Here is a 23,202-nt window from a genome sequence, read left to right as displayed (position 1 = left end):
ATTTTTGTGATTAATCCTAATCAAACTAACCAAAAATTAATCCACTGCCTTTTCCCATCCCACTCCCTTCCCCACCTGTAAGTGTTAATTGAAATTTTCCTCTACTGGGATATTTTTTTTTGGAAGAATTTTTTAAATTAAATGTATTGAGCTGATATTGGTTAGTAAAATTTTATAGGTTTCAAGTGTACATTTCTAGAATACATCATCTGTGTATTGCATTGTGTGTTCACCAGCCAGCGTCAGTTCTCCTTCCATCAACATAGTATATTTGACCCCCTTTCCCCTCTTCTACCACCTCACCCCCCCTTACACTCTGGTAACCACTAAACTGTTGTCTGTTTCTATGAGTTTTTGTTTCTTTGTTTATCTTGTTCCTTTGTTTCTTTCAGTTTTATATCCCAAATATGAGTGAAGTCATATGGTTCTTGATTTTTTTCTGTCTGACTTATTTCGCTTAGCATAATAATCTCAAGATCCATCCATGTTGTCGCAAATGGCAGTATTTCATCTTTTCTTATGGCAGAATAGTATTCCATTGTGTATATATACCACAACTTCTCTATCCAATCATCTATTGAAGGACACTTTGGTTGTTTCCGTGTCTTGGCCACCGTGAATAATGCTGCAGTGAACATTGAGGAACATACATCTTTATAGATAAATATTTTTAGGTTTTTGGGATAAATACCCAGAAGAGGGATTGCTGGGTCATATGGTAATTCTATTCTTCATTTTTTGAGGAACCTCCACACTGCCTTCCATAGTGGCTGCACCAGTCTGCATTCCCACCAACCGTGTATGAGGGTTCCTTTTTCTCCACAGCCTCTCCAACACTTGTTCCTATTTGTCTTGTTGTTGATAGCCATTCTAACAGGTGTGAGAATGAGATATCTCATTGTGGTTTTGATTCACATTTCCCTAATAGCTGGTGAAGTTGAGCATCTTTTCATATATCTGTTGGCCATCTATATGTCTTCTTGAGAGAAGTGCCTATTCAGGTCCTCTGCTGCTTTTCTAATTGGATTGTTTGTTTTTTTTGTTATTGAGCTGTATGAGTTCTTTGGATATTTTTGATATTACCCCCTTATCAGAGGTGTTATTTCCAAATATCTTCTCCCATTTGGTTGTTTGCCTCTTTATTTTGTCATTGGTGTTTTCTGCTGTACAGAAGCTTTATAGTTTGATATAGTGCCATTCATTTATTTTTGCTTTTACTTCCCTTGCCTTTGAGGTCAAATTCATAAAATCCTCTTTGAACACAAGGTCCATAAGTTTAGTACCTATGTTTTCTTCTATGCAATTTATTGTTTCAGATCTTATATTTAAGTCTTTGATCCATTTTGAGTTAATTTGGGTATATGGTGACAGATAGCAGTCTAGTTTCATTCTTTTGCGCATGACTTTCCAATTTTCCCAGCACCATTTATTGAAGAGGCTTTCTTTTCTCCATTGTATCTTTTAGCTCCTTTGTCAACAATTATCTGCCTATATACAAAGGGTGCCCAAAATATGTATACACATTTTAAGAAAGGAAAAAACTGTGTTGAAATTGTGCTGATGGTAACCACTTTGAGCACCTCTTGTAATTACAGAAGTCAAACGTGACTTGTATTCATCTTTTGTTATCAGTATATATTGAGTATTACAATTTTAATACAGTTTTGTCCTTTCTTAAAATGTGTATACATTTTTTTTGGCCTTCTCTGTATATGTGGATTTGTTTCTGGGTTTTCAATTCTATTCCATTGGTCTGTATGTCTGTTTTTCTGCCAATACCATGCTGTTTTGATTATTGTCACTTTGTAGTACAAATTGAAGTCAGGGAGGTGATACCTCTAGCCTTGTTCTTTTTCCTTAGGATTGCTTTGCAATTCTCAATCTTTTGTGATTCCATACAAGTCTGATGATTTTTTTGTTCTATTTCTTGAAAAAACGCCATTGGGATTTTGATAAGGATTGCATTAAATCTGTATATTGCTTTGGGTAATATGACCATTTTGTCTATGTTGATTCTTCCAAGCCATGAATAGAGAATATCTTTCCATTTCTTTGTGTCTTCGTCAGTTTATTTTGTCTTACAGTTTTAAGTGTATACATCCTTCACCTCCTTTGTTAGTTTATTTATAGGTATTGTATTCTTTTTGTTGCAATTGCAAAATAAATTGTTTTTTATTTCTTTTTCTGAAATTTTATTGTTAATATATAGTAATACAATGGATTTTTGTACATTGATTTTTGTATCCAGCCACTTGACTGTATTAGTATATTGTTTCTAATAGTTTTGTGGTGGAGTCTTTAGGGTTTTCTGTATAAAGAATCATGTCACCTGCAAAAAGTGACAATAACTTCTTCGTTCCTAATTTGGATGCCTTTTATTTCTTTCTCTTGCCTGATTGCTCTGGCTAGGACTTCCAATACTATTTTGAATAACAGTGGTGACAGGGGCAACCCGGTCTTGTTGGAAAAGTCTTTAGTTTTTCACCATTAAGTATGATATTAGCTGAGGGTTTGTCTTATATTGCCTTTACTATGTTGAAGTACTTTGCTTCTATACCCATTTTATTAAGTGTTTTAATCATAAATGGATGCTGTATCTTCTCAAATGCTTTTTATGCATCTATTTATATGATCATATGATATTTTGTTTATGTGGTGTATCACATCGATTTGTGTATCTTGAACAATCCTTGTGCCCCTGGAATGAATCCCACTTGATGTATAATCTTTTTAATGTATTGTTGTATTCGATTTGCCAGAATTTTGTTTAGGAGTTTTACATCCATATTCACCAGAGATATTGGTCTGTAGTTTTCTTTTTTTGTGTTATCCTTACCAGGTTTTGGTATCGGGGTAATGTTGGCCTCATAAAATGAGTTGGGAGGTATTGCCTCTTCTTCAATCTTTTTGGAAGAGTTTGAGGAGAACAGATATTAAATCCTCATTGAATGTTTGATAGAATTCACTAGTGAAGCCATGTAGTCCTGGACTTTTGCTTTTGGAAAGGTTTTTGGATAATTTTTTCAATTTTCTTACTCTTGATTGGTCTATTTAGATTTTTCTAGTTCTTCATGATTCAGTCTAGCAAGGCTATATGTTTGTAAGAACTTGACCATTTCTTCTAGGTTATTGAATTTGGTGGCATATAGTCCTTCATAGTATTCTCATATAATCCTGTGTATTTCTGTGTTGTCCGTGGTAACTTCTCTTTCATTTCTGATTTTGGTTGTGTCATTTTTTTACCTTAGTGAGTCTAGCCAAGGGTTTGTCAATTTTATTAATCTTTTCAAAGAACTAGCTCTTTGTTGCTTTAATTTTTTCTATTGTCTTTTTGTTCTCTATTTCATTTAGGTCTTCTCTAATTTGTATTATTTTCTTCCTTCTACTGACTTTGGGTTTCATTTGTTCTTCTTTTCCTAGTTCTTTAAGGTGTAATGTTAGGTAGTTTATTTGGGATTTTTCTTGTTTATTGAGATAGGCCTATAATGATATAAATTTCCCTCTTAATATTGCTTTTGCTTTATCCCAATAATTCTGATAGGATGTATTTTCATTCTCATTTGTTTCTATGTATCTTTTGATCTTTCCTTTTATGTCTCTTGACCCACTACTCGCATGTTTTAAGATGTCTCCTTTTCTCGTGTGGAATTACACAGTGTGAAACATCAAGGGAAATAACAGGAAAGGCAATGAACAGGGAAACATGTTTCGAGAAACAACAATGTTGGCAGAAAATGGAAGTGTCTGAGAGGAAAAATAAGATAAAGCTGGCAGAATTACAGGCTGCTACATGGACTGGTAATTAGATAGAGAGTTTATATTTTGAAGGGAAGATATTTTTCCTCTTTTCCGTAGTGAGGCCAAAAGATATCAAAGACACTGAGAGCACTCGTATATATATATATATATATTAATTCCTCAGGCAGTTTTTATGGGTTGTTTGTTGTTCTTACGCTCGTATAGCTGGCAATAGGGGATAAATCCCCGCCCATCTCCATCTCTATTCCATATATATACTTTTTAACCCACAACGGCTTTATGATAGTGAACTAGAACTTCTTGCTACCTTTTGTGGAAGTTAATACTGCGTTTCTCTTAGTCACCTTAGATTTAAACTGTTCCATGGGAGCTGGGTTTCCTTGGGAGCTGGATTTCCTTGGGAGCTGGATTTTCATCATCAGAACTGTTGACATTTTAGACTAGATAATTCTTTGTTGCCGGGGACTGTCCTGTATATCATAGGGCACTTAGCATCATTCTTGGCTTCTACCTACTGGATGCCAGTAGCATACCCCCAGTTACGACAACCAAAAATATATCCAGACTTTGTCAAATGGCAAAATTCCCCACAGCTAAGAACCACTGATTTAGAGAATGCGTATGGCTCTGTGTTTTGGCAGGTGAGTTGTCACTTCAAAAACAATTTACCTAATTCCCCAATCTCAATGAGAGATTCCTATTTTTTTAATGAAACAATATTTTTTCTTTTTTTGAAACAACATACATCTCTTTATAGTATTAGCGACAATTTGTAAACAGTACATCCACTTTGAGCTATTAATGTCTTCCTTCCCTATTAGAGTTTCAGTGCCACCACTAATCTGTTTTGTTCACTCTATACACGTACCACCTAGAGCAGTGATTGGCACTTAATAAATGTTTGTCAAATGAAAGAATATAATTCTAAGACATTTAAGAACCTGAAGCACAAAGTCTGATTGGACCGAAGGGGTTTGTTTTCTCAGGCTTATTTCAATCTCTATGACAAAGCCAGTAATAACAGAAGAAAACAGGGACATATTGAGGTTGTTGAAGGGTGTGATTGGGGAAATCTAAAAATTATATTATTTGGATAGGATTCCCTGGGGTTTTGGCGGAGTGCTGTTGAGTGGCAGTTTCATTCTGGAAACAACAGCTCTGATATGTCACTATAAGCCGGAGCCAACCTATCACTCCTGCTTTTTGAACTCCGTCCACCATTGATCCATGGAGGAAACAAGTTTTTTGACCAGGGTGAGGCTTAATGCTTCGTTAATTCTCTGAGAGAAAATGCCCTGGGACCAGGAGAGATGGAGAAGAAACCTTACTAGAAACATTTAAATGCTTCTTCTCATGTTTTTAAAAAACGGAATTGAGATGCATATTTTAAAAAATGAAAAATGACCGGCATTCTTCTCACTGAAAATGGGAAGTAATTTAATTTGTTAGTGGTTTATTTCATGTGACAGTCTTTGTACATACTCGATTTGGTTTGTTACACTGAATTACCCTTTAATAATGGGTACACATCATGCCAGACTCTGCCCCCCAGGTTGGTTTGATAATTGGGTGAACAACCGTATTGTTCAAGGTTTTCATGACAATGTGGACAGAAGCTATTTGGAAAACTACTAGCCAGAAAAACTGTCAGCTTCTTTTTTTTCACTGAAGTTAATTGCTACTCAGTGACCAATCATTCCACTAGCCACTTGTCCTGAGGAACGCTAGGTTAGGATGCTGTTATAGAACTTATGCTAAGTTCTCTATTCATGACTGAATTTCCTCGGTGGATGGAAAGGATACCTAAACCCCATAGCCAACAGAAAAAGTAAAAAGAATCTTCCTTAGACAATCTCTCAGAATGGTTCATTGTTATATACTTGGAAGTTACTCATAAAAATTCTAATAATATTGTGGATCTAAAGAAAAGAATAAGTAAATGAACTAATCAGCAACAGTTTTGGAGACAAAGAGGAAAGACTGAGGTTTGCTAGATGGGCGGGGTGGTGGGGATAAGGGGGAAGGTGAGGGGATTGGAAAACAGTCGGTAACCACAAGACGGCCACAGGGTTTTGAAAATTAATTTGGGGAACATAATCAATAATGTTGTAAAGATTCTGTAGGGTATCCAATGGACACTTGTCCCATGTGGGAGACCACCTCAGGGATGATGTAGGTGCCTGATCACTGCACTGTACACCTGAAGCTGAACAATAATGAATGCCAACTATAATTTTATATATATGTGTATATATATATATATATATATGTATATATATATATATATGTATATACTTACAAGAAGCGGAGTACAGCATTAGGAATAGAGACAGTGGAAATGCAATGGCTGTATGCGATGTCAGAGGGGTAGTGGATGGGGGGAGGGGGGTCCACACAGTGTGAGGGATATAAATGATAAACATCTAAGTATTACTTTGCCTTGTGCACCTGAAACTAATAAAATAAAAATTAAAAAATAAAAATTCTAATAATAGCTACCATAGGGCCTGGAGCCAGAGTGCCAGGTTCAAGGGCAGCTGTGGGACCTTGAGCAAGCTTCATGACATCCTTTGCTTCCGGATCCGCATTGGTAATGTGGGAACAGTATTAGTACCTAGTTCTCAAGGTCGTTGTGAAGATTCAGTAACACAGTAACGTGCTTAGCGGAATCCTGACATACAGTAAGTTCCCCATAAATGTTTCTTTGTTAGATGGTGTGTATCAAGCCCCATGCTAAGTTTTCTCAACAAAGCTACTGAGAGAGTTGCTAACTCCAACATTACAGAAGGGAGCGTTGACATGGTGAAAGGTGAAATGACAAGCCCAAGGCCACATGACTGGTAAATGGCCCAGCCAGGATTCAAGCCCAGGTCTGCATGACTCCAGAAATTCTCTTACACCATAACAACTTCAGATTTGGGCTGTGTCCCACCTAGAAGAATTTTGAAAAGCTGTGTAGTAGCTTCCTGAGCATTTTTACGTAGGCAACTAAGCATTTCCATTGTAATGTTAAATAATTACAAAGAGAATGTGACTTCAGGAGTGTTTCAAGCATAGGCAGTTTAGACTAAAACAATTGTATCACCTTTTTAATGCATCCAGTGAAATTGAAATACCATCATAACTAGGTATCCGCCAATACCCACTTAAAAGAATATGTGAACAAATTATTTGAAAGTCAGAGCTTTATATTGCTCCTTTTTCTTCTTTAAACATGTATTTTCACTGCACTTCCCCCAAATAAATGTTAAAAGCTTTTTTTGATCATTTCTACAACAAAAACAGATTTTCCCCCTTATGTATATATGACTACAAGAGTTTAAAATTATTTTGTGGATTTAATTGTCTCTAAAATTATTAATAGAACACAGTTGACTAAAACAACATAAACACACAACTCTGACAAAGTCATGATGACACATAAAAAGTAAATTTTATTAGAAATCCGTATTATAATGAGCTGGGAGTGGGAGCATTTGCGGGGCCTTCATTGAATGTATTGTCCAATTGTCCCACTCAGAAGTGTTTATACTTTGGGTAGTATATAATAGTAAAATTCGGGATGGGTGAGGCTATGTACTCTATGTCTTATTTTTGCAAAGAGGAGAAGGAGAACCTAGGCTGTGGGTATCTCCTGAGATGGTTTAATTTTAGGAAGGAAAATGTATGGAAGTTAGAAATGGGGAAACACTTTCCTTTAAAACTGTTCCAGATAGTTTTGGGGAAGTCATCACTTCCTCCTCTTTGCAACAGCTGCTCTGCACCAGCTGGGTCCCTTTGGAACAGGGATGTTTACAGGCAGGCCCAAGGGCTCGCCCCTTTTCAAGATGACCCATTCCCTCTTCCTTGACAATGGAGTCTGATGGCTCCTTAGCCATTGACTTTATCCCAAACTTACAGTAATTGTCACTAAAGACTCACAAAGGATGGTTTCTTAAAGGAAGCCCAGGGAAAAGCAAGGTGACAAACTTGAAGTGAGCCTAGACCTGGAACTTTTCTGGCTCTCTGCCTGATTTACCATTTAGTGTCTCTAATGGGATGATATAATCACCCCATATCCTCTACCAAGCCTCAAAGCTGTGGTCCCAGCACGCCAAGGTCAGGGTCTCCTTGCACCAAGGAAGAGGTCGATAGCTCTCATCGGTTTCTTTTCTAGATCAAACAGCCATGGTTTCAGTTTCCCCAAAGGGCTTATTATGGACAAGAAGAAAGAGTCAGGGGTTGTGTGTTGTCTACCCCCACTCTTAAGAATACTCTGCGTGGAGACGGCTCAGCGTGTAGTAAATGCTGAATTTACTGAAGGTTTAATCTGGGCTCACTGTGTGGTCATAACATTCCTATATGTACTTCCTAATTGATGATGGGGAACCCACCTAACCCCGTGACCTTAATATACCCTGTCAGTCTCAATATAAAATAGTCCCAATTATTTAGAGAGGGTTCTAAGGGACGTGTGTTGAACCCTGACCAGGAGACATGGAACAAGCATGGATTTAACTGATGGCAATCTTTTGGAAAGACCCCATAATGCCGATTACGTTGATTGTACTTAACAACCAAGGGTATTCAAATGTTTGTCTGCTTCACTCGATCAGATTTGACCCAAGGTTCCCGAACACCTGAACTCCATTCACATCCCTTCTACAGATGAACACGTCTCTCTCCTCCCTCTCCATGACTCCATCTTTTTTCTGTTCTTTTGCTCCTATCTGGCCATCTTTCCTCTCCCAGAGCCTTGCCTGGAATCTGTCGACTTACTGGGGCGCTGGAGGTTGCCATGGTAAACACAGCTGTTGTTTTTCTCTGTGAAGAGTCAGAGCATGAAGGACTTGATTCTCACCTCTAGCCTCTCCCTGCTGTGCATTTTCACAGATGTGTTTAAAGTGGGGGCCTTCGTGGGGGACTTGGGGGCTTCCAAGATTCTGCTCAGAGCTCATTGTGTGTCTCTGAAGGGGGTTTTGTGACCCGCCGACACCGTGGAGGTGCTGCAGGGGACTGTGAAGAATGACAGGCGTAGTCACCAAATAAGCCATGTGACAGCAACATTCATTTTGTTAGTAAATGGGTTCTGGGAAGTGAAAGATGATCTTGCCTTTCCCAAGAGGAGAGGCAGCAAAGATAATGAGAAAGAAGCTGAGGAAGGAAGGATGGAAGAGGAGCAGGGAGGACAGAAGGAGTAGAGAGGGGCGGGAGAGAGAGCAAGGCGGGGTGACTTAACAGGAAAGGGAGTCACCCCCCTGCATCTTCCTTACCCTCCCAATAACATCTGTGATCCTGCCCTGATGGTTGATCCACATTGTCTCCTACCAGTGCTCCTTCCTTACTCAATCTGTCCAGCCATGAAGGCTCCTCACTGGTCCTCCTGCACTCTAAGCATGCTCCAACTTCAGGGCCTTTGCACTTGCTGTTCCCTCTGCCTGGGGGATCCACAGGGCTCCCTCCCTCACTTCATTCAGGTCTCTACTCAAATGTCATCCCCGGAGAGAGGCCTTCCATAACCACCCCACCCCCCTCAAATAGCACACCCTCCATTCTCGACCCAACTCAGGTTTTCTTCATGTCTGATATAGAGGAGGGATTTATTAAGTATTTGTTGGGTGTATAATTAATCACTAACTTCCAGCCCCAGAACGTACAGAATCACACACTTGAACACATATACTCTGTTCTCTCCAGTCTGAGCTTTTGCACATGCCGGTCCCTCTGAGGAGAGCACAGCTCCCTCTCCTCCCTCTCCCCGACTTCTAACTGGCGGGTTCCCACAAACCCTTGTCATCCTGCCTGGTTCAGTAATCTCTCCTTTTTGAGGTCTCCCTTGATTGCCCCAGGTAGACACAGGACCCATTGGCCAACGCTGCCTGGGCAGTATCCACTGATCCGCCTTACAGCACAGATCACCTACCCTGAAATGTCTTATTTTCTTGTCTCTCTCCCATGCACCTGAGTATGTTCTTCCAGGAACCAGAACACAGAGCAACTTAGACTCTGCAACTTAAGAGCTTAGACTCCAGAGTCAAGGAGCACCAGGCATGAGTATTAGGTGTGTCACTTTACATAAATTGCTTAACCTTTCTGGCCTCAGTTTCCTCATCTGTGCAACAGGACTCATACTATCTACCAAGCGATATCATAGGATATTGAGAATTCACTGAGGAATTGCTTCCAACATTCTAAGCAATCAGCTGGGTAGGAGGATAGTGAATGGAGGTTGTGCTATTTGAGGTAGGGTGGGTAGGAAAGGCCTCTCTTGAGGTCATAATTGAACAGAGACCTGAACAGTGTGAGGGAGGGGGCCATGGGTGTCTCTGGGCTTCTCACATCCCACTAATCTCTGTAAGCTGCAGGGCAGGTTAGACTAAGGCTGCTGCCCTGAGCCCTGGAACATTATTCGGCTGATACTCTAATATGATGCTGGTTGTCTTGCCAACAAGGCTGGGGTACTCATCCTTTCGAATTAGGGTCCAGGAGATGAGCTGAAACTGAATCAAGGTCGGGGAGGAGCATGAGGTGCCTGAGGGAGGGGCATGACCGAATTCCAACAGTACAATCCAGAACCACCTGGCCCCTCCAAGGGCCAATGACTGGCCTCTGTTCTCATTTGCAAACATAATGCAGCACCCACCTTGTCTCAGAGTTGAATCCAGTCTCACCACTACTGCCAAGATGGCTCGGAAAAGAGGGCTTGTACAATAAGTTAAAGATCCTGGCTTGACCCTGGGTTTTGTCTGGTTCTATCTCTTGGCAGCAAGGGGGTTCTGGTCCTATGGAGAGTGGCTCGGGCACAGGGTGTGGGGGGCAGAGGACGCTCAGGGGTGAGAGGCAGAAACCCGGGCTGTGCGGGCAACCCTGACCTGGCTGACTGTGGACAAAGCACTTCCCCTCTCAGGGTCTTGATTTCCTTATCTGTAGATTTCAGGAACTGCCTGGGCAGTTATTTCCAAACGTTCCTTATCCACAGAAATAGTTATTTAAGCAAAATATATGACTGAGAATCCAAACATATTACCAAGAGTTACGGGGGGGTAAGGCCTAGATACCACAGCCTCCCACTACCTCCCCCCTCCACCAACAGACACACACACACACACACACACACACACACACACACACGACTGACGGCCCTAAGAGAGGCTCTAAGGGCCCTTCCAGATTTAATGTTCCATGATTCAATGTCACATCCATAAAGTACAGAGTCCTTCTAAAGTATTAAGCTGAACCACACGAAATTACTGAGATTTGATCATTGTTGACTTGACAAAATGGCAGTGTCATATTTGAACCTAATAGTTTCATTTGCAGCAGTGGTAAAGGTTGCTCACTCAGGAACCAATTGCCCAGGTACAGCTCCTCAGTTTACTCTCTCTGTGACACTGGCTAGGACACTCACCTCCCTGCTCCTCCCCTGTAAGATGGGCAAACCGAGGACCCTTCCTTGTGAGGTCGGGTACTGACAGGGATGAATGAAATAGTGCCTTGGAGCTGGGTGGGAGGGGCTGTAACACAGTGACCGGGACATAGCACAGAAGCCCTCTGTGAATGTCCTACAGAGAAAGCCCTAAGGATTGCCTGTGTGCCTCACTCGGGGAATAGTGCCCCACTTCTCCCCACCTGGCCCTGAAAGGAGATGGTGGCCAGAGCACATGGGAAACACAGTCCCGGCACAGCTTGCTAATGAGCTATCCTGTCCAGCCTGAACCACCAAGCCTCCCTCTTCTCTTCTTTCCCGTGAGTGGCATCACTGGGCAGTGCGCACGCCTTGACCCGGGCACGAGAATGGTGTTGGAATGCCACGAGTGACAGTCAGCCCCCGTACTTATCTGGGCAAAGCATTCGATGCTCCCTCCCCAGATACCTACACGGAGCCCTTCCCATTAAGTGGTACATCATGGAATGTGTCAGCCTGAATTAGCAGGCAGGCCCGTCACATTAAGCGGAAGCTGTGGGCTGGCAGTTCCCACTTTGTAATGCCTCTTGATCCCGGCTGTCATGCTCCCTTTCCCATCACCACAGGCACAGGCAGTCTCCTCAGATAGTGCAGAGTAATGAAGGAGGTACAGAGTACAGTTCGGGAGGATCCGCAGGAAGTCCTCACAGATTCCATTTCTTCTGTGGCCCTGGGGAGCCTGCTTTGAGCTCTGCTACCTCTGGAGGACAGAGGAAGCAGATAGCACTCAAAAGTTCCAGGTGGGGGGTCCTGTATGACAAACGGGAACAGCATGACAGGTGTTCTAGAAAGCACACAGAAGAGACACCCTATTCAAATGCCATGAACACTGACAACACCTAACGGAGGTTTCCAGAGGCCGCTTGACCACAGAACTCCGTGACTACCACCACTGTGGTTACTGTCAGTACTACTCTAGGTTCCATACGTTCTGCTAACAGTTTCCTCAGGTCACTTACAGAACATTTATCACTTCCTGCCATGTGTGATAGTTGAAGGTGGTGTGATAGAGTGGAACGAACACTAGCTTTGCAGTTCAGTAGACTGGGATCAAATTCTGGCTGTGCCTCCAATAGCTGTGCAACCCTGGGCCAGTGACTTAGCCTCTCTGATCCTGCGTTTTCACTTTGTACCAGTACTTATTTCTCGGAGTTGTTGAAACAGTTACCTGAGATGATGCATGAAGAATGATTGAAACATAGTAGAAGCCCAATAAATATGTGCGGAGAGACTTCCTCAGGATAAAGTTGCTTTTTTTAATCCATTGCAAAGCCATAAGATGTACCTTCATTGGCGTATGATCGTGTACACCTTCCTCTTCAAAATTCTACCTCATTCATCCTCCAACTCGTTCTCCATAGCACATCAGGAATGATCTGATGAAAATTTTGAAACTGATTATATCACAGTCGTTGGAAATGTTTTAATTTCTTCCCATTTCTCTTAGGGTAATGGCAAAAATCTTTCTTGGGGCCTGCCTCTTACCTACCCTGTCACTTCATCTCCACCATGGTTCCCCATCACTCTCTCTGTCTCAACTACCCTGACCCATCTATCCTTTATTCTTGCCTTATTCACCCCCACCACAGGACCCTTGCACATGCTCTTTTCTCTGACTGGGCCATTCTTTCATCCCCTCCTGGCCTAATAAACCCCTTCTTATCCTTCACAGTCATCCAATTCATACTTCTTCAGTAAAGCCTCTGCAGACCACCCTGACCATGTCAAATCCTCCTAGCTGTCTACCCTCCCGTTTTGGGCACTTAACTGCATTTTATTAGGAAGTGATTTCATATCTACCTCCTCAGTGTAGATCAGCTATATGAAGGCAGGAACTGCGCCTGGTTTTGCTCACCAGTTGAACTGCCTAGGACCTTGTACAGAGTTCAGTAAATGTTGCTAAAAGGGTGAGAAGGGTGTACTAGAGAGCGATTGTAATTCATGATATGAATGAATTATGAATTATATCATGAAATGAGTCATAATTTATGATAATTAGGGCACAGTGGGTATTGTCATTGTCTTTTCAGATAGTGTAACCAGAGCCCAGAAGGGGCAGGTTGATTGCCCATGGTCACACAGCCTGTCAATAGGTGATGAATCTATGATCAGAACCCAGGTCTCCAAGTTCTTGCCATCCCTGGGCTTGTGCTGTAGAACCATTACCCATTACGGGGTGCAGGGCTCACAAAGGCTTTCTCTCCCCTCCCTTTCCTGGTACTCAGAGGACCCCTGGCTCTTCCTCCGTCTGTCAAGCCAGCTCTGGTTTCCAGGGTATCCAGCACCATATCTGTGTAGGGCTCTATGCTTCTCTGAATTGTTCATTTAATCTAAAAACATCCCTCAAAAGTGAATTAAACTCCTTTAAGACTGAGCTAGAAGAATTCTGTTTTGTGAAAGGTTATATCAATGAGGTGACCACACTTAACAAATTTAACCTTTGTTTTTGCCTTTTGCCCCTCACCACCTGGGTTGAAACAGATCCAGAAGTGGAAGTCTTAACCCCCTGGTATCAAATTAGTCAGGGCTCAGTTGCTTGAGATGACGTCCTTGAAAGGAAAACAGCATTCGGTCTTTTATGTTCTTGTTTCTGGTAAAGGACCCCATCTCTGTTTTCTGTTTGTTGTTTTATTTTTGGTCTGTCCCCTCTCAGGCATTAGTTTTCTCACTCACTTTCTCAGGAGCCAGTTCAGCCAGGTGTAGTCAGAAGTGCCCTTGAATTCAAAGAGGGAGTCAGAAGAGTGATGGGTCTTTGTTCACATTTGCCAGAAAGAGTTTCATGGGGGAGAGACGGTTTCACTGCCTGATTCTCTGACCTGTGGGGTACAAAACATTTCATTCACATATTCTTACTCACTCATTCAACACTTACTGAATACATTTATATATCAGTAAGATGACCATGTAATTTATTGTCCAAACTAAGACAGTTTTGACGTGAAAGTGGACACTACCTGGTTAGTACACCAAGACAACAGGCATAAACCAAGATTTCCCCAGGTAAAACAGGATGTTGATGGGTGCCCTATATATTAATGGCTGGATTTGGCTGTTAGAATCTGGGGTGATTATATGTTATCCCAAATGCCATTAAGGATTGAGGATAAAGCCGGAATGGGTTCTAGACCTCCAAAGCCATGAAGGATAAATTTAAATCTAAATTGAACTAGGCATTTCTAAAATGTTTCCATAACTTCCTTATGAAAAGACTTTGCATGTTAAAAACAAACAGTGTAGAACAACAGCTCTGGAAGTTTAGGAAGCTACGTTCCCCTAGATGGAGCCACCTAGAGGTTCCCGGGGGGGAAAAAAACTTAGAATCTATAAAGGATGAAATTACCCATCCAGGCTACGTGATAGGGACATTTTTTGAGACAGGAGTAAAACTAAAAGGAACGGAAGGGAATAGGAACATGTGATTTATCAGTCTCCTCCACCTTAGAGCTCCTTTGATATGGTTATGATTTTGTGTGTGAAAATAAAGGACACAAACATGAACACTCTTTGCCTAGGGAAGAGCTTTGGCTCTAAAAAGGATTTGTTTCTTTTATATCCCAGGTGCCCGTCCTGAGACCTATGGACCTGATGGTGGAGGCCACCCCGCGAAGAGTATTTGCCAACGCACACACCTATCACATCAATTCCATATCCGTCAACAGCGACTATGAAACCTACATGTCAGCTGATGACCTGAGGATTAACCTGTGGAACTTTGAAATAACCAATCAAAGTTTTAGTATCCTTTCCTTGAGGCCAGTAACCAGTTGGTTTGCATTAGGTGTGTTCAGGTAAGAGCAGGGTTGGGGGAAAGTGGAACGAAGGGAGCGGTCATAACTAAACACCTAGCGCTTGTGGCGAACAGGTTCCTTTTAAATTGCATGGACATCTGTTATAGTCTCATCCTAACAAAGTTAGGGAGGTATTGCATTACAAGTAGTGTGCCAAGACTAGCTCTGGATTGGAACTCTGAATCAGTTCCTTCATGCAGAGGTGTTTATGTGTCATGAATTAAAACTAGCTGTGGCTTTATCAACTATAAGATAAGACCCTAGAGTTCTGTCAAGGGTTCCTTCCTCTTGTTAAAGTATTCTTCAATGACCTGCATGGGCAACATGAACCACAGGGATACATGGCATGGTTTTTATTGTATCATAATAGTGAAAATAATAATGGCTGCCGTTTATTGAGTTCTAAGCACTGCGCTGAAAACTTTCCACAATAGAATTTCATGTTGAGAAATACATGATCATAAATTACATCTTGATGAATTTTCAGTCAGCGCACACCTGTGTAACCAAGCACCCAGATCAAGAAACCAAACTTTATTCGCAATCCTCAAGGTTCCCTAACTCTCCTTTTCAGTCTCTACCCAACAAGGGTATATTTGATATATACAACCCCATGATGTCAATATTATCTCCTGTTCAGCTAAAATTTAGAGAAGTCAAGGAATTGGTGAATGTCTGAGCCAGTATTTTCACTGTACTGTAATGACCCTCTATTTAATACACATCAGTCACTTATTCAATACCTTTCATGTGATCCATCTCACCACAAACCTGACTCTTCACTTGAAATCCCACTCTCAGTAAATGGTTTCACCACCCAAACAGATGGCCAACTGATGGTAGAAGTCAATATTCTTTTCTCCTACTCACCAGCCTTCCCACCCCCAACCTAATCTACCCAAGCCTTTGCTTCCTCTAAAATAATCTCAAATTAACTCATTTCTCTCCGTATCTACTCCTACCAACCCATGCTAATATAGGCCACTGTTCTCTCACCTGTGTGACTGCAATAATCTCTCCTCTCCATTCTTTCTTGCTCTGTTACCCAATAGCTGTTCCCATAATAGTCAGAGTGGACCTTTCAACATGTAATTCAGATATCATCTCTCCCCTGCTTACAACACTAGTAGCTTCCCATTGAACATAGAATAATATCCAGGTTCTTTACCTTGGGCTATAAAATTCCACACAATCTGGACCCTGCCACCCTGTATGATATCCTGTCATACCACTCATCCCAAATTCCCTCTGCTTCAGCCAACTAACCTCTTTTCTGTTCCTGTATAAACCTTGTTACTTCTATTCTTTGCATTTGCTGTACACTCTTTCTGGAATATTCTACCCTAGAGTTCACATAGCTTAGTACATGTCATCATTTCCACTTCCATTTCAGGTCCCCTCCTCAGAGGTACTTCCTCCCATTAACTCCCAAACACAACCCAATAGTCCTCTATCCCTGTTATCTTCATTTGAAGGGGTTTTTTTACTTGTGTATTTGGGGTTTCCCCATATTTGGATGTAAATACTATGAGAAGAAGGACTTTGTATGATCCTTCCCTATATCCCAGTACCTAGAACATTCTGACATAGAAAGTACTGTTTGGGTTGAATATGTCAAGTGTAAAGTACTAGGTCATCAAAGTGGAGATAATCCATTAGATATTTAATCGTAAAATCTAACCTGGAAATTTTACTTTAAGAGTATGTTAGTTATAGTAAAGCTCTGAGTGTTCTAATGTAAAATAAACCCCATAATGGCTCAAACACACACAAGATAATTTCCTTTGTAAAATCCAATGTTGATGATCTCCATCAACAGACAGCTTCCTCCAATCCGTGACTCAGAGATTCAGGTTCCTTCTAAATGTCACCATGTTTATTTGCCTTGGGACAGTAAAAGGGAAAGATCATGGTAGACCACTATGGGAGATTCCTATGAGCCAGACTCTAAAAGAGCATGTATTTCATTGGCTAGAATTCAGTCATATGGCCACCTCTAACTGCAAGGCAGTCTAGGAAATGTAGTATAGCTGTGTGTGCATAATTTTTAAAATCCTGGTTTTGGTATATAACTCTCTAGTCTCTACCACACAGGAATGCTCAGTAGTTCCCCTAGGCTTTTCAGGGAAGGCAGCTTTAAGCAGATGGCAGCGATTATGGAGACACAGAACTGACCATCAGGACCATGACTGGCATGTTGTATTGCTCACAGAGCAGACTCAACACACTGTCTCAGCCTGCGAGAATTGGCCTACAGATTTGGCCTGGAAGTGCAGCTACTAATAGAATGAGTGTGGGTGGTGGTTCCCTTTCTCTCTTTATTCTGAGAGCCAGAAATCAGCTCAGGCTCAGCTGCTGTCACTCTGAGCTGCTGCTGTCCCCAATCTAGGTGACATGTTTTCTGAATTTTGCCTCTAGGCCTTCAAGAGGGAGGGAAGTTTCTTTAGGCATTTTGGGAGACAGATGCCTTGGGGAGAATGCAAAGGGGAAATATTAATAGCACAATTTAGGTTATATTCTGCAGATGTGTGACAGCCTGCCAGATGCTGGCATACAAATGAGACTGTGCCATTCACCCTTAAAGCAGCCATATGTAAAATAATCATTGTCATCATGAGAATGATGATAACTGATATCTATATAGTTATTTTCAACCAGACCGCCCTAAGCACTGAGCAGACTATATAAACTGGGACCCTTTTGCTTATCATCACTGAAGTGCAGCCACCTCTGGGGTAGGAAGCGGCCATCTTTCAAAACTGCTTCAGAAAAACACCAACCACAAGGCAGGACTTATTAACTCCTATGTTGTTTAGCACTATTTCTACAGTGCGTCATGGTTCAGAATTAGAGTGATGTGGGATTCCCAAGTTTGGTATAAGTACCACTGAGGTGGTAAGCAAGGTGCTTCTAAGCACTACGTGGACATTTCTTGTTTTCATAGTTACGTATTTATGATCATGGATATTAGAAAACACAACTATTGTGTCAGTCCTCTGATTTCATGGGTACTGAAAAATTCATTTAAATTACAAGGTATGCATATGTAAAGAAAAGTGTTAAGTAACTGCTAATACTAAGACAAATGGTTTTGCGAGATATAGTTTTTTTTAAAAAAAGTCATAATTTCTAGTAACTAGTATTTGGTGTGACATTGGCATTGTGGTGGAGAACACAGGCTTCGAGCCTAACAAGCCTAAAGTTCTCACCCAGCTCTCTACGTGCTGGCTATGTAAGCTTTAACATGTTTGTTATCCAAACCTTTATTTCGTGATCTGGAGAAAGGAACTCTATCAAAGAGGATTGTGAGAATGTTTTTAAAGGTATTTATACACACACACACACACACACACACACACAGGCGCGCGCGTACGCACACACGCTTAGGGCAGTACCTTGCTAAGTAAATGATCGATGAACAGGGACCAATTTATTAAAACAACAAGGAAATTGGAAAAGTGGAATATGAGAATAGTGGATTCTGTCCTGTTGAATTCATTATTGGGGTCATCTTCTCGATTCTAAACTCCTCCTTTGGTTCTGGACTTGGGTGCTCATTATACTCTGGTTACCAAGTATTTGCAGGACCTCTGAGGTCTGGGGCCTTGTTTTCAGCACCATGTCAGAGGGAGTCATTCCTAGCTACGTGCCACCTGGTCTTGCATTCTCTCCCTTCCCTCCATAGCCAGCCTGACCCTGGCTGCTGAAGCAGTTTAAAGTTGTTAAACTTTGGTCTTACTGGGTTAACTATATCAGGACAATAATAACTCATTTCTAGGTAAGTGGCTTTCTAGGGCAAAAGGCAGCCATAACTTTTGAATAAAGGCAAGTTGCGATAGAAAGATGTTGCTTCCTTATGAAAACTATATCTAGGATCCTTTGAACTCTCTTGTCAGGACTAAGAATGAGTTGAATGGCTTTTACCTAGTCCAGTGTAGGACCTTTAAATAGACCCGTATCAAATAAAAGTAGAGATATGGCCCTCAACAACTGTATACTGAGCACCTAATTTGTGCCAGACTGCACTAGGCCATAGGGATACAAAAATGAAAAACAACAAGTTGTCTGCTTTCAGAACGACTTGCATCAAATCATCACACTAATGAGTACATAATTACAAACTGAAATAAATAAGTCCTGTGAGGAAAGGGACTATGATTGTGTGAATGCACTTTTTAAAAACCTGATACAAACTAGGGAATCAAAAGAGGGCTTTGTGAGGAACTGATTATTGAGTTGAGATCTGAAAGAGGGAGAATATAAACTAACTTGGCAAAGAGGTGTGGAGAGATTTGTCAAGCACGTACAAAGGTCCTGTGGCGAGAGACAGCATGGCATGTTGGAACTCTAGATGGAACTCTAGAGGAACTCTAAGATGGCCACTGTGACTGGAGCCCAGAGAGGAGATAGAACACGGTGTAGCAAGGCTAGAAAAGGTCAGCAGAAGCCACACCTTGCAAAAGTCCAGTCTGCCAGGCATGAGAACGAGCATTTCTCTAGGAGAAGCCAACTGGATTGCAGGAGCACTTCACTTTTGACCCTTGGTCTTAGCAGACCTGTGTATCAGCTTCATTTGTCAATTGAGCTGAGGCCCTTTTCGAGTTGATGTCCTGATCGGGGGCCATCCAACTTCAATTCGTAGCTTCCAGCTCAGGCACTCTTTTTAGTACCATGGACAGTGAGCAGCCTTCTTTTTACTCCAAACAGGCTTGAAGAAAAGCTGTGTGGACCTCCCTTGTTGTTGCTGTGGCTTTCACCCACAAATATACATATCCACTGTACATGCCAATCTCAGACTGACATTTAGTGTAAGAGGAGAGCATTTCTTCCTATGACGTATCTAGCACATTGGCCTGTGTGTGCCAGGGCAGCCCCTCCTTCCCGTGTTAAATGCAGCCCGGGGTGGGTTTTCCCAGGCCTGGTGCCCTGCTTGTGTGGCTGCAGACACTCTGTATCTGAGGCCAGACCTAGAGCTTTATGAGGCTACGGATTTCTCTCCTCACAGGGCAAGCCCTTAAGACCTCATGTTGTCAGGGGAGAGGGCACGAATGCAACTATGAAGATTTCTTCTGGGTTTCTTGGGTTTCCTCAGAGGATGTAGGTTAGTAATTGGAAATGCAAACTCTGGATTTGAATCCAGTTTCATCTCCTAAAATCTGTGTGACAAGTTGCTTAACATTTCTCTGACCCTCATTTCTCATCAGTTAATGGAGATAATAAAACCATCTATTCTATAAAGCTGTGAGGATTAAATGAAACAATCATATAAAATACTTAGCGTGCCTGGCACAGAGAGAAGCTCGATAAATGGTAGTTAATATTTGGAGCATTTCCCCAGGCCCCTGTTCTTCTTACCTTGTTGCTTGGATCCCGTTCTCCTCTAAGAAAACGATAGACTAAATAGTTCACTATACCAGCCTGGCATCTTGGCTTATTGACCTACTGTGGATTTTCTGCATTTTAAAAAACTATGCCTACAGAAGGCTGCTCAGTCCCAAGGAATTACAGTAAAATCCATAAACATTTATTGAGCACTTACTAATTGCACTGGAGATGCCAAGATAAATAAAACTCCACCCCTGACAATATGTCCCTTGTAATCTTGAGGGTGGGTATATCAGAGAAGCTAAGTTATTAGGGAAGGGATGGGGGGGGGGGAGGGAGAGAGAGAGAGAGACAGGAATGGAAAACCACAAAGAGGCTGTAAAACCACGGACATGAGCTGAAGCTTGTCCATCTGTGGCCACGATGAAGGAAGATTTAGGCGGAAGCGAGAGCGATTTTATACCCAGCAGCCATCTGGAGTCTCTTCCTCAAGGAAGAAAGCCTGACTAAGCCTTCTTTTAAATATCTTCTAACTGACTAATTCAGACCCACCCATGATAATCTCCCTTTGGATTAACTTAAAGTCAACTGATTAGGTTAGGAACTTTAATCACATCTGCAGAATCCTTTCCAGCAGCACCTAGATAGTGTTTGAATAACTGGGAGAAGGTGTGTGTATGCAGCAAAATAGCTGCTTTTTTCCCTCTGTCCTCCAACTCTCTTGGGAGAATAGACCTTATTAGCCCGCCATAACCAGAAACATCCTAGAAAGGAATTCTAAGGATTGTATTTGGGCCTCACCCCGTTAACCCATCGCAAAACCATCAGAGTGAGTATTTGGACAGAGGGAGACAGACACGTCACCATACTAGGGAAGATGAGTCTAACAGTTTTTTGAATCAGTTATGTTACATTATTTCCTGTAGTTGTCTTCCTGTTTGTAGACAAGTTAACTAGTTCAGAGGCATTCGAGGTTATGAAACTGGTCACAGGATTTGGGATTAAAATGTAGGTCTCTCTTATTCCATACACCAGTAAAATCTACTCTATCATGCTGTGTCAAATTACTCGGATAATTATAATGACATGTATTAAGTGTTCTCACAGAGGTACGTTCAAGGTGCTGTGGATATACAACATAGGAAGGATCATGAAAGGACTGGAATGCTTCCTAAAGAAAGTAACATCTGACTTGACCTTTGACTTGACATTGGGGGTTTTCTAATGGTGGAATTTCAAGCTCTGTGTTGCCTGAATAGGAAAGAGTCTGTGATTCTAGGGCTTTCAAGTGCCGCCCTCCCACTCCCCGACCCCCATCATAAAGGCTATTTCAGCCCAGTGTTTTTTGCAGCTCCATACATACTTCAAAGCAGTAACTAGTATGGCACCATATGTCTCTGTCAATCTCCTCATACTGAGCCTAACAATTGGCAAACCCTCCGTGAATATTTGTGCATTGGCTTTTTTTATACTCTTAAGAGAGGAATGTCCCTTGGAGTCCTCTGGAGATTTCCAGGGTCTTGTCAGCAAGCAACCTGTCCATTCAGCTAACAAGATCTGGATGCTTTGCAGTCATAGCTTAATATCCAAGATGAAATTCAGATTGTAGAAAGGAAAAAAAAAAAAAACACCTTAAAGCAATTGATGTCCCCTACAAGGAAATCAAGTGTGATAGTCAAGGCCAAGATAAGGTTATTCCCCACCTCCAGTGATGGCCAATTTTAGGTTCAATATGAAAAGCCTCAACCACTTTTGGACTTGGGTATCTTACCCGGGTAAACTTAGATTCCACTCTCCAGCATGGCCTGCAGAAAAGCCTCCTGCTTCTGTCTCCTGTCCTTGGTTGGCTTAAGCAGGGACGGGACGGGACAGGACGGGATGGGAAGGGAAGCAGAACAAAAAACTTTGTATCAGCAAAAGTAGTAGTGATAAATATGGAAGCATATAAGAACAGTCTCCTTGAAAAGCCCACGAAACTAATGTATATAAGAACTGTCCTTGGGAAAATATATGCTTTCTTTGGAAGGTGGGATTATTCAGTCTGCCATAACCATTTAATAAATAACTTTTTCTCCATTATCTTTGGTAATCAAAATTCTCAAAGGCTGACAGAATAAATTATACCCATTCAAAGGCAAATAAATTGAAACCCAGAGATAAAATGACTTTCCCAAGTTCTCTGAGCAAAATAGATTTGAAATTAAAACTGAATCCCAATTTCCTGACTCCATTTTGTTATAATCACAATCTTTATCACAATATTATCTGTAGAGATGAGGCTTTTGGTCTCCAACTCTCTCATGGATGATTCTAAGCCAAAGAAACTAGCTTTTTTAAATGTTCATTATTTTCTTTAATAATATGTATTTATTGTAAAGATTAGAAAATGGCCTATAATCTCATCACCTAGTTTTGGAGTATATATAGGTAATTTACATCACAATTTTAATTTAATGCTACCTAACTCAACTAGAAGGGCTCAGAAAAATGAATAAATAAGAAAATAAAAGAAAAGGGAAAAATTTAAGTCTTGATGTATCCAGGAAGCCTTCTCCTGTTCAATCTAGGAAACACACACACACACACACACACACACACGCTTGCTCTCAGTCCATACACACGCCTGTATCCACTTTCTCCCTTCCCTGCTTTATTTTTCTGCTTAGCAGTTATTACTATCTAATATACTATATATGATATTTATTTGCCTTGTTTGGTGACCATGTCACGTACTAGAATATAGGCTACATGTAGCAAGATGGGGTTGGTCTGGTTTGATAATGGCTGTGTCCCGTGTACCCATAAGAATACTGGCAGATTCATTGTGAACATTTGTGCAATATGTGAATGAATGAATGAATGAATGAATGAATGAATGAATGAATG

At 41.3% G+C, this 23,202-nt stretch overlaps 1 protein-coding gene across 4 annotated transcripts in view; it reads left to right on the top strand.

The window, feature by feature from the left end:
* PPP2R2B (protein phosphatase 2 regulatory subunit Bbeta) overlaps positions 1–23,202 on the top strand; it is a 368,799-nt gene that overhangs the window by 298,935 nt on the left and 46,662 nt on the right. For all 4 annotated transcript variants that reach the window (XM_081034956.1, XM_081034955.1, XM_081034957.1 and 1 more), the window contains one exon: positions 14,762–14,939. In XM_081034956.1, coding sequence (XP_080891082.1) covers positions 14,762–14,939 — 178 coding nt within the window. The remainder of the gene's footprint in view (positions 1–14,761; positions 14,940–23,202) is intronic.

The sequence above is a fragment of the Rhinolophus hipposideros genome (genome assembly GCF_964194185.1).
Source record: "Rhinolophus hipposideros genome assembly, chromosome: 23".
NCBI classification, from domain to species: Eukaryota; Metazoa; Chordata; class Mammalia; order Chiroptera; family Rhinolophidae; genus Rhinolophus; species Rhinolophus hipposideros.
The sequence above is the reverse complement of the archived record's forward strand: the minus strand, read 5'-3'. Positions and strand labels throughout refer to the sequence as shown.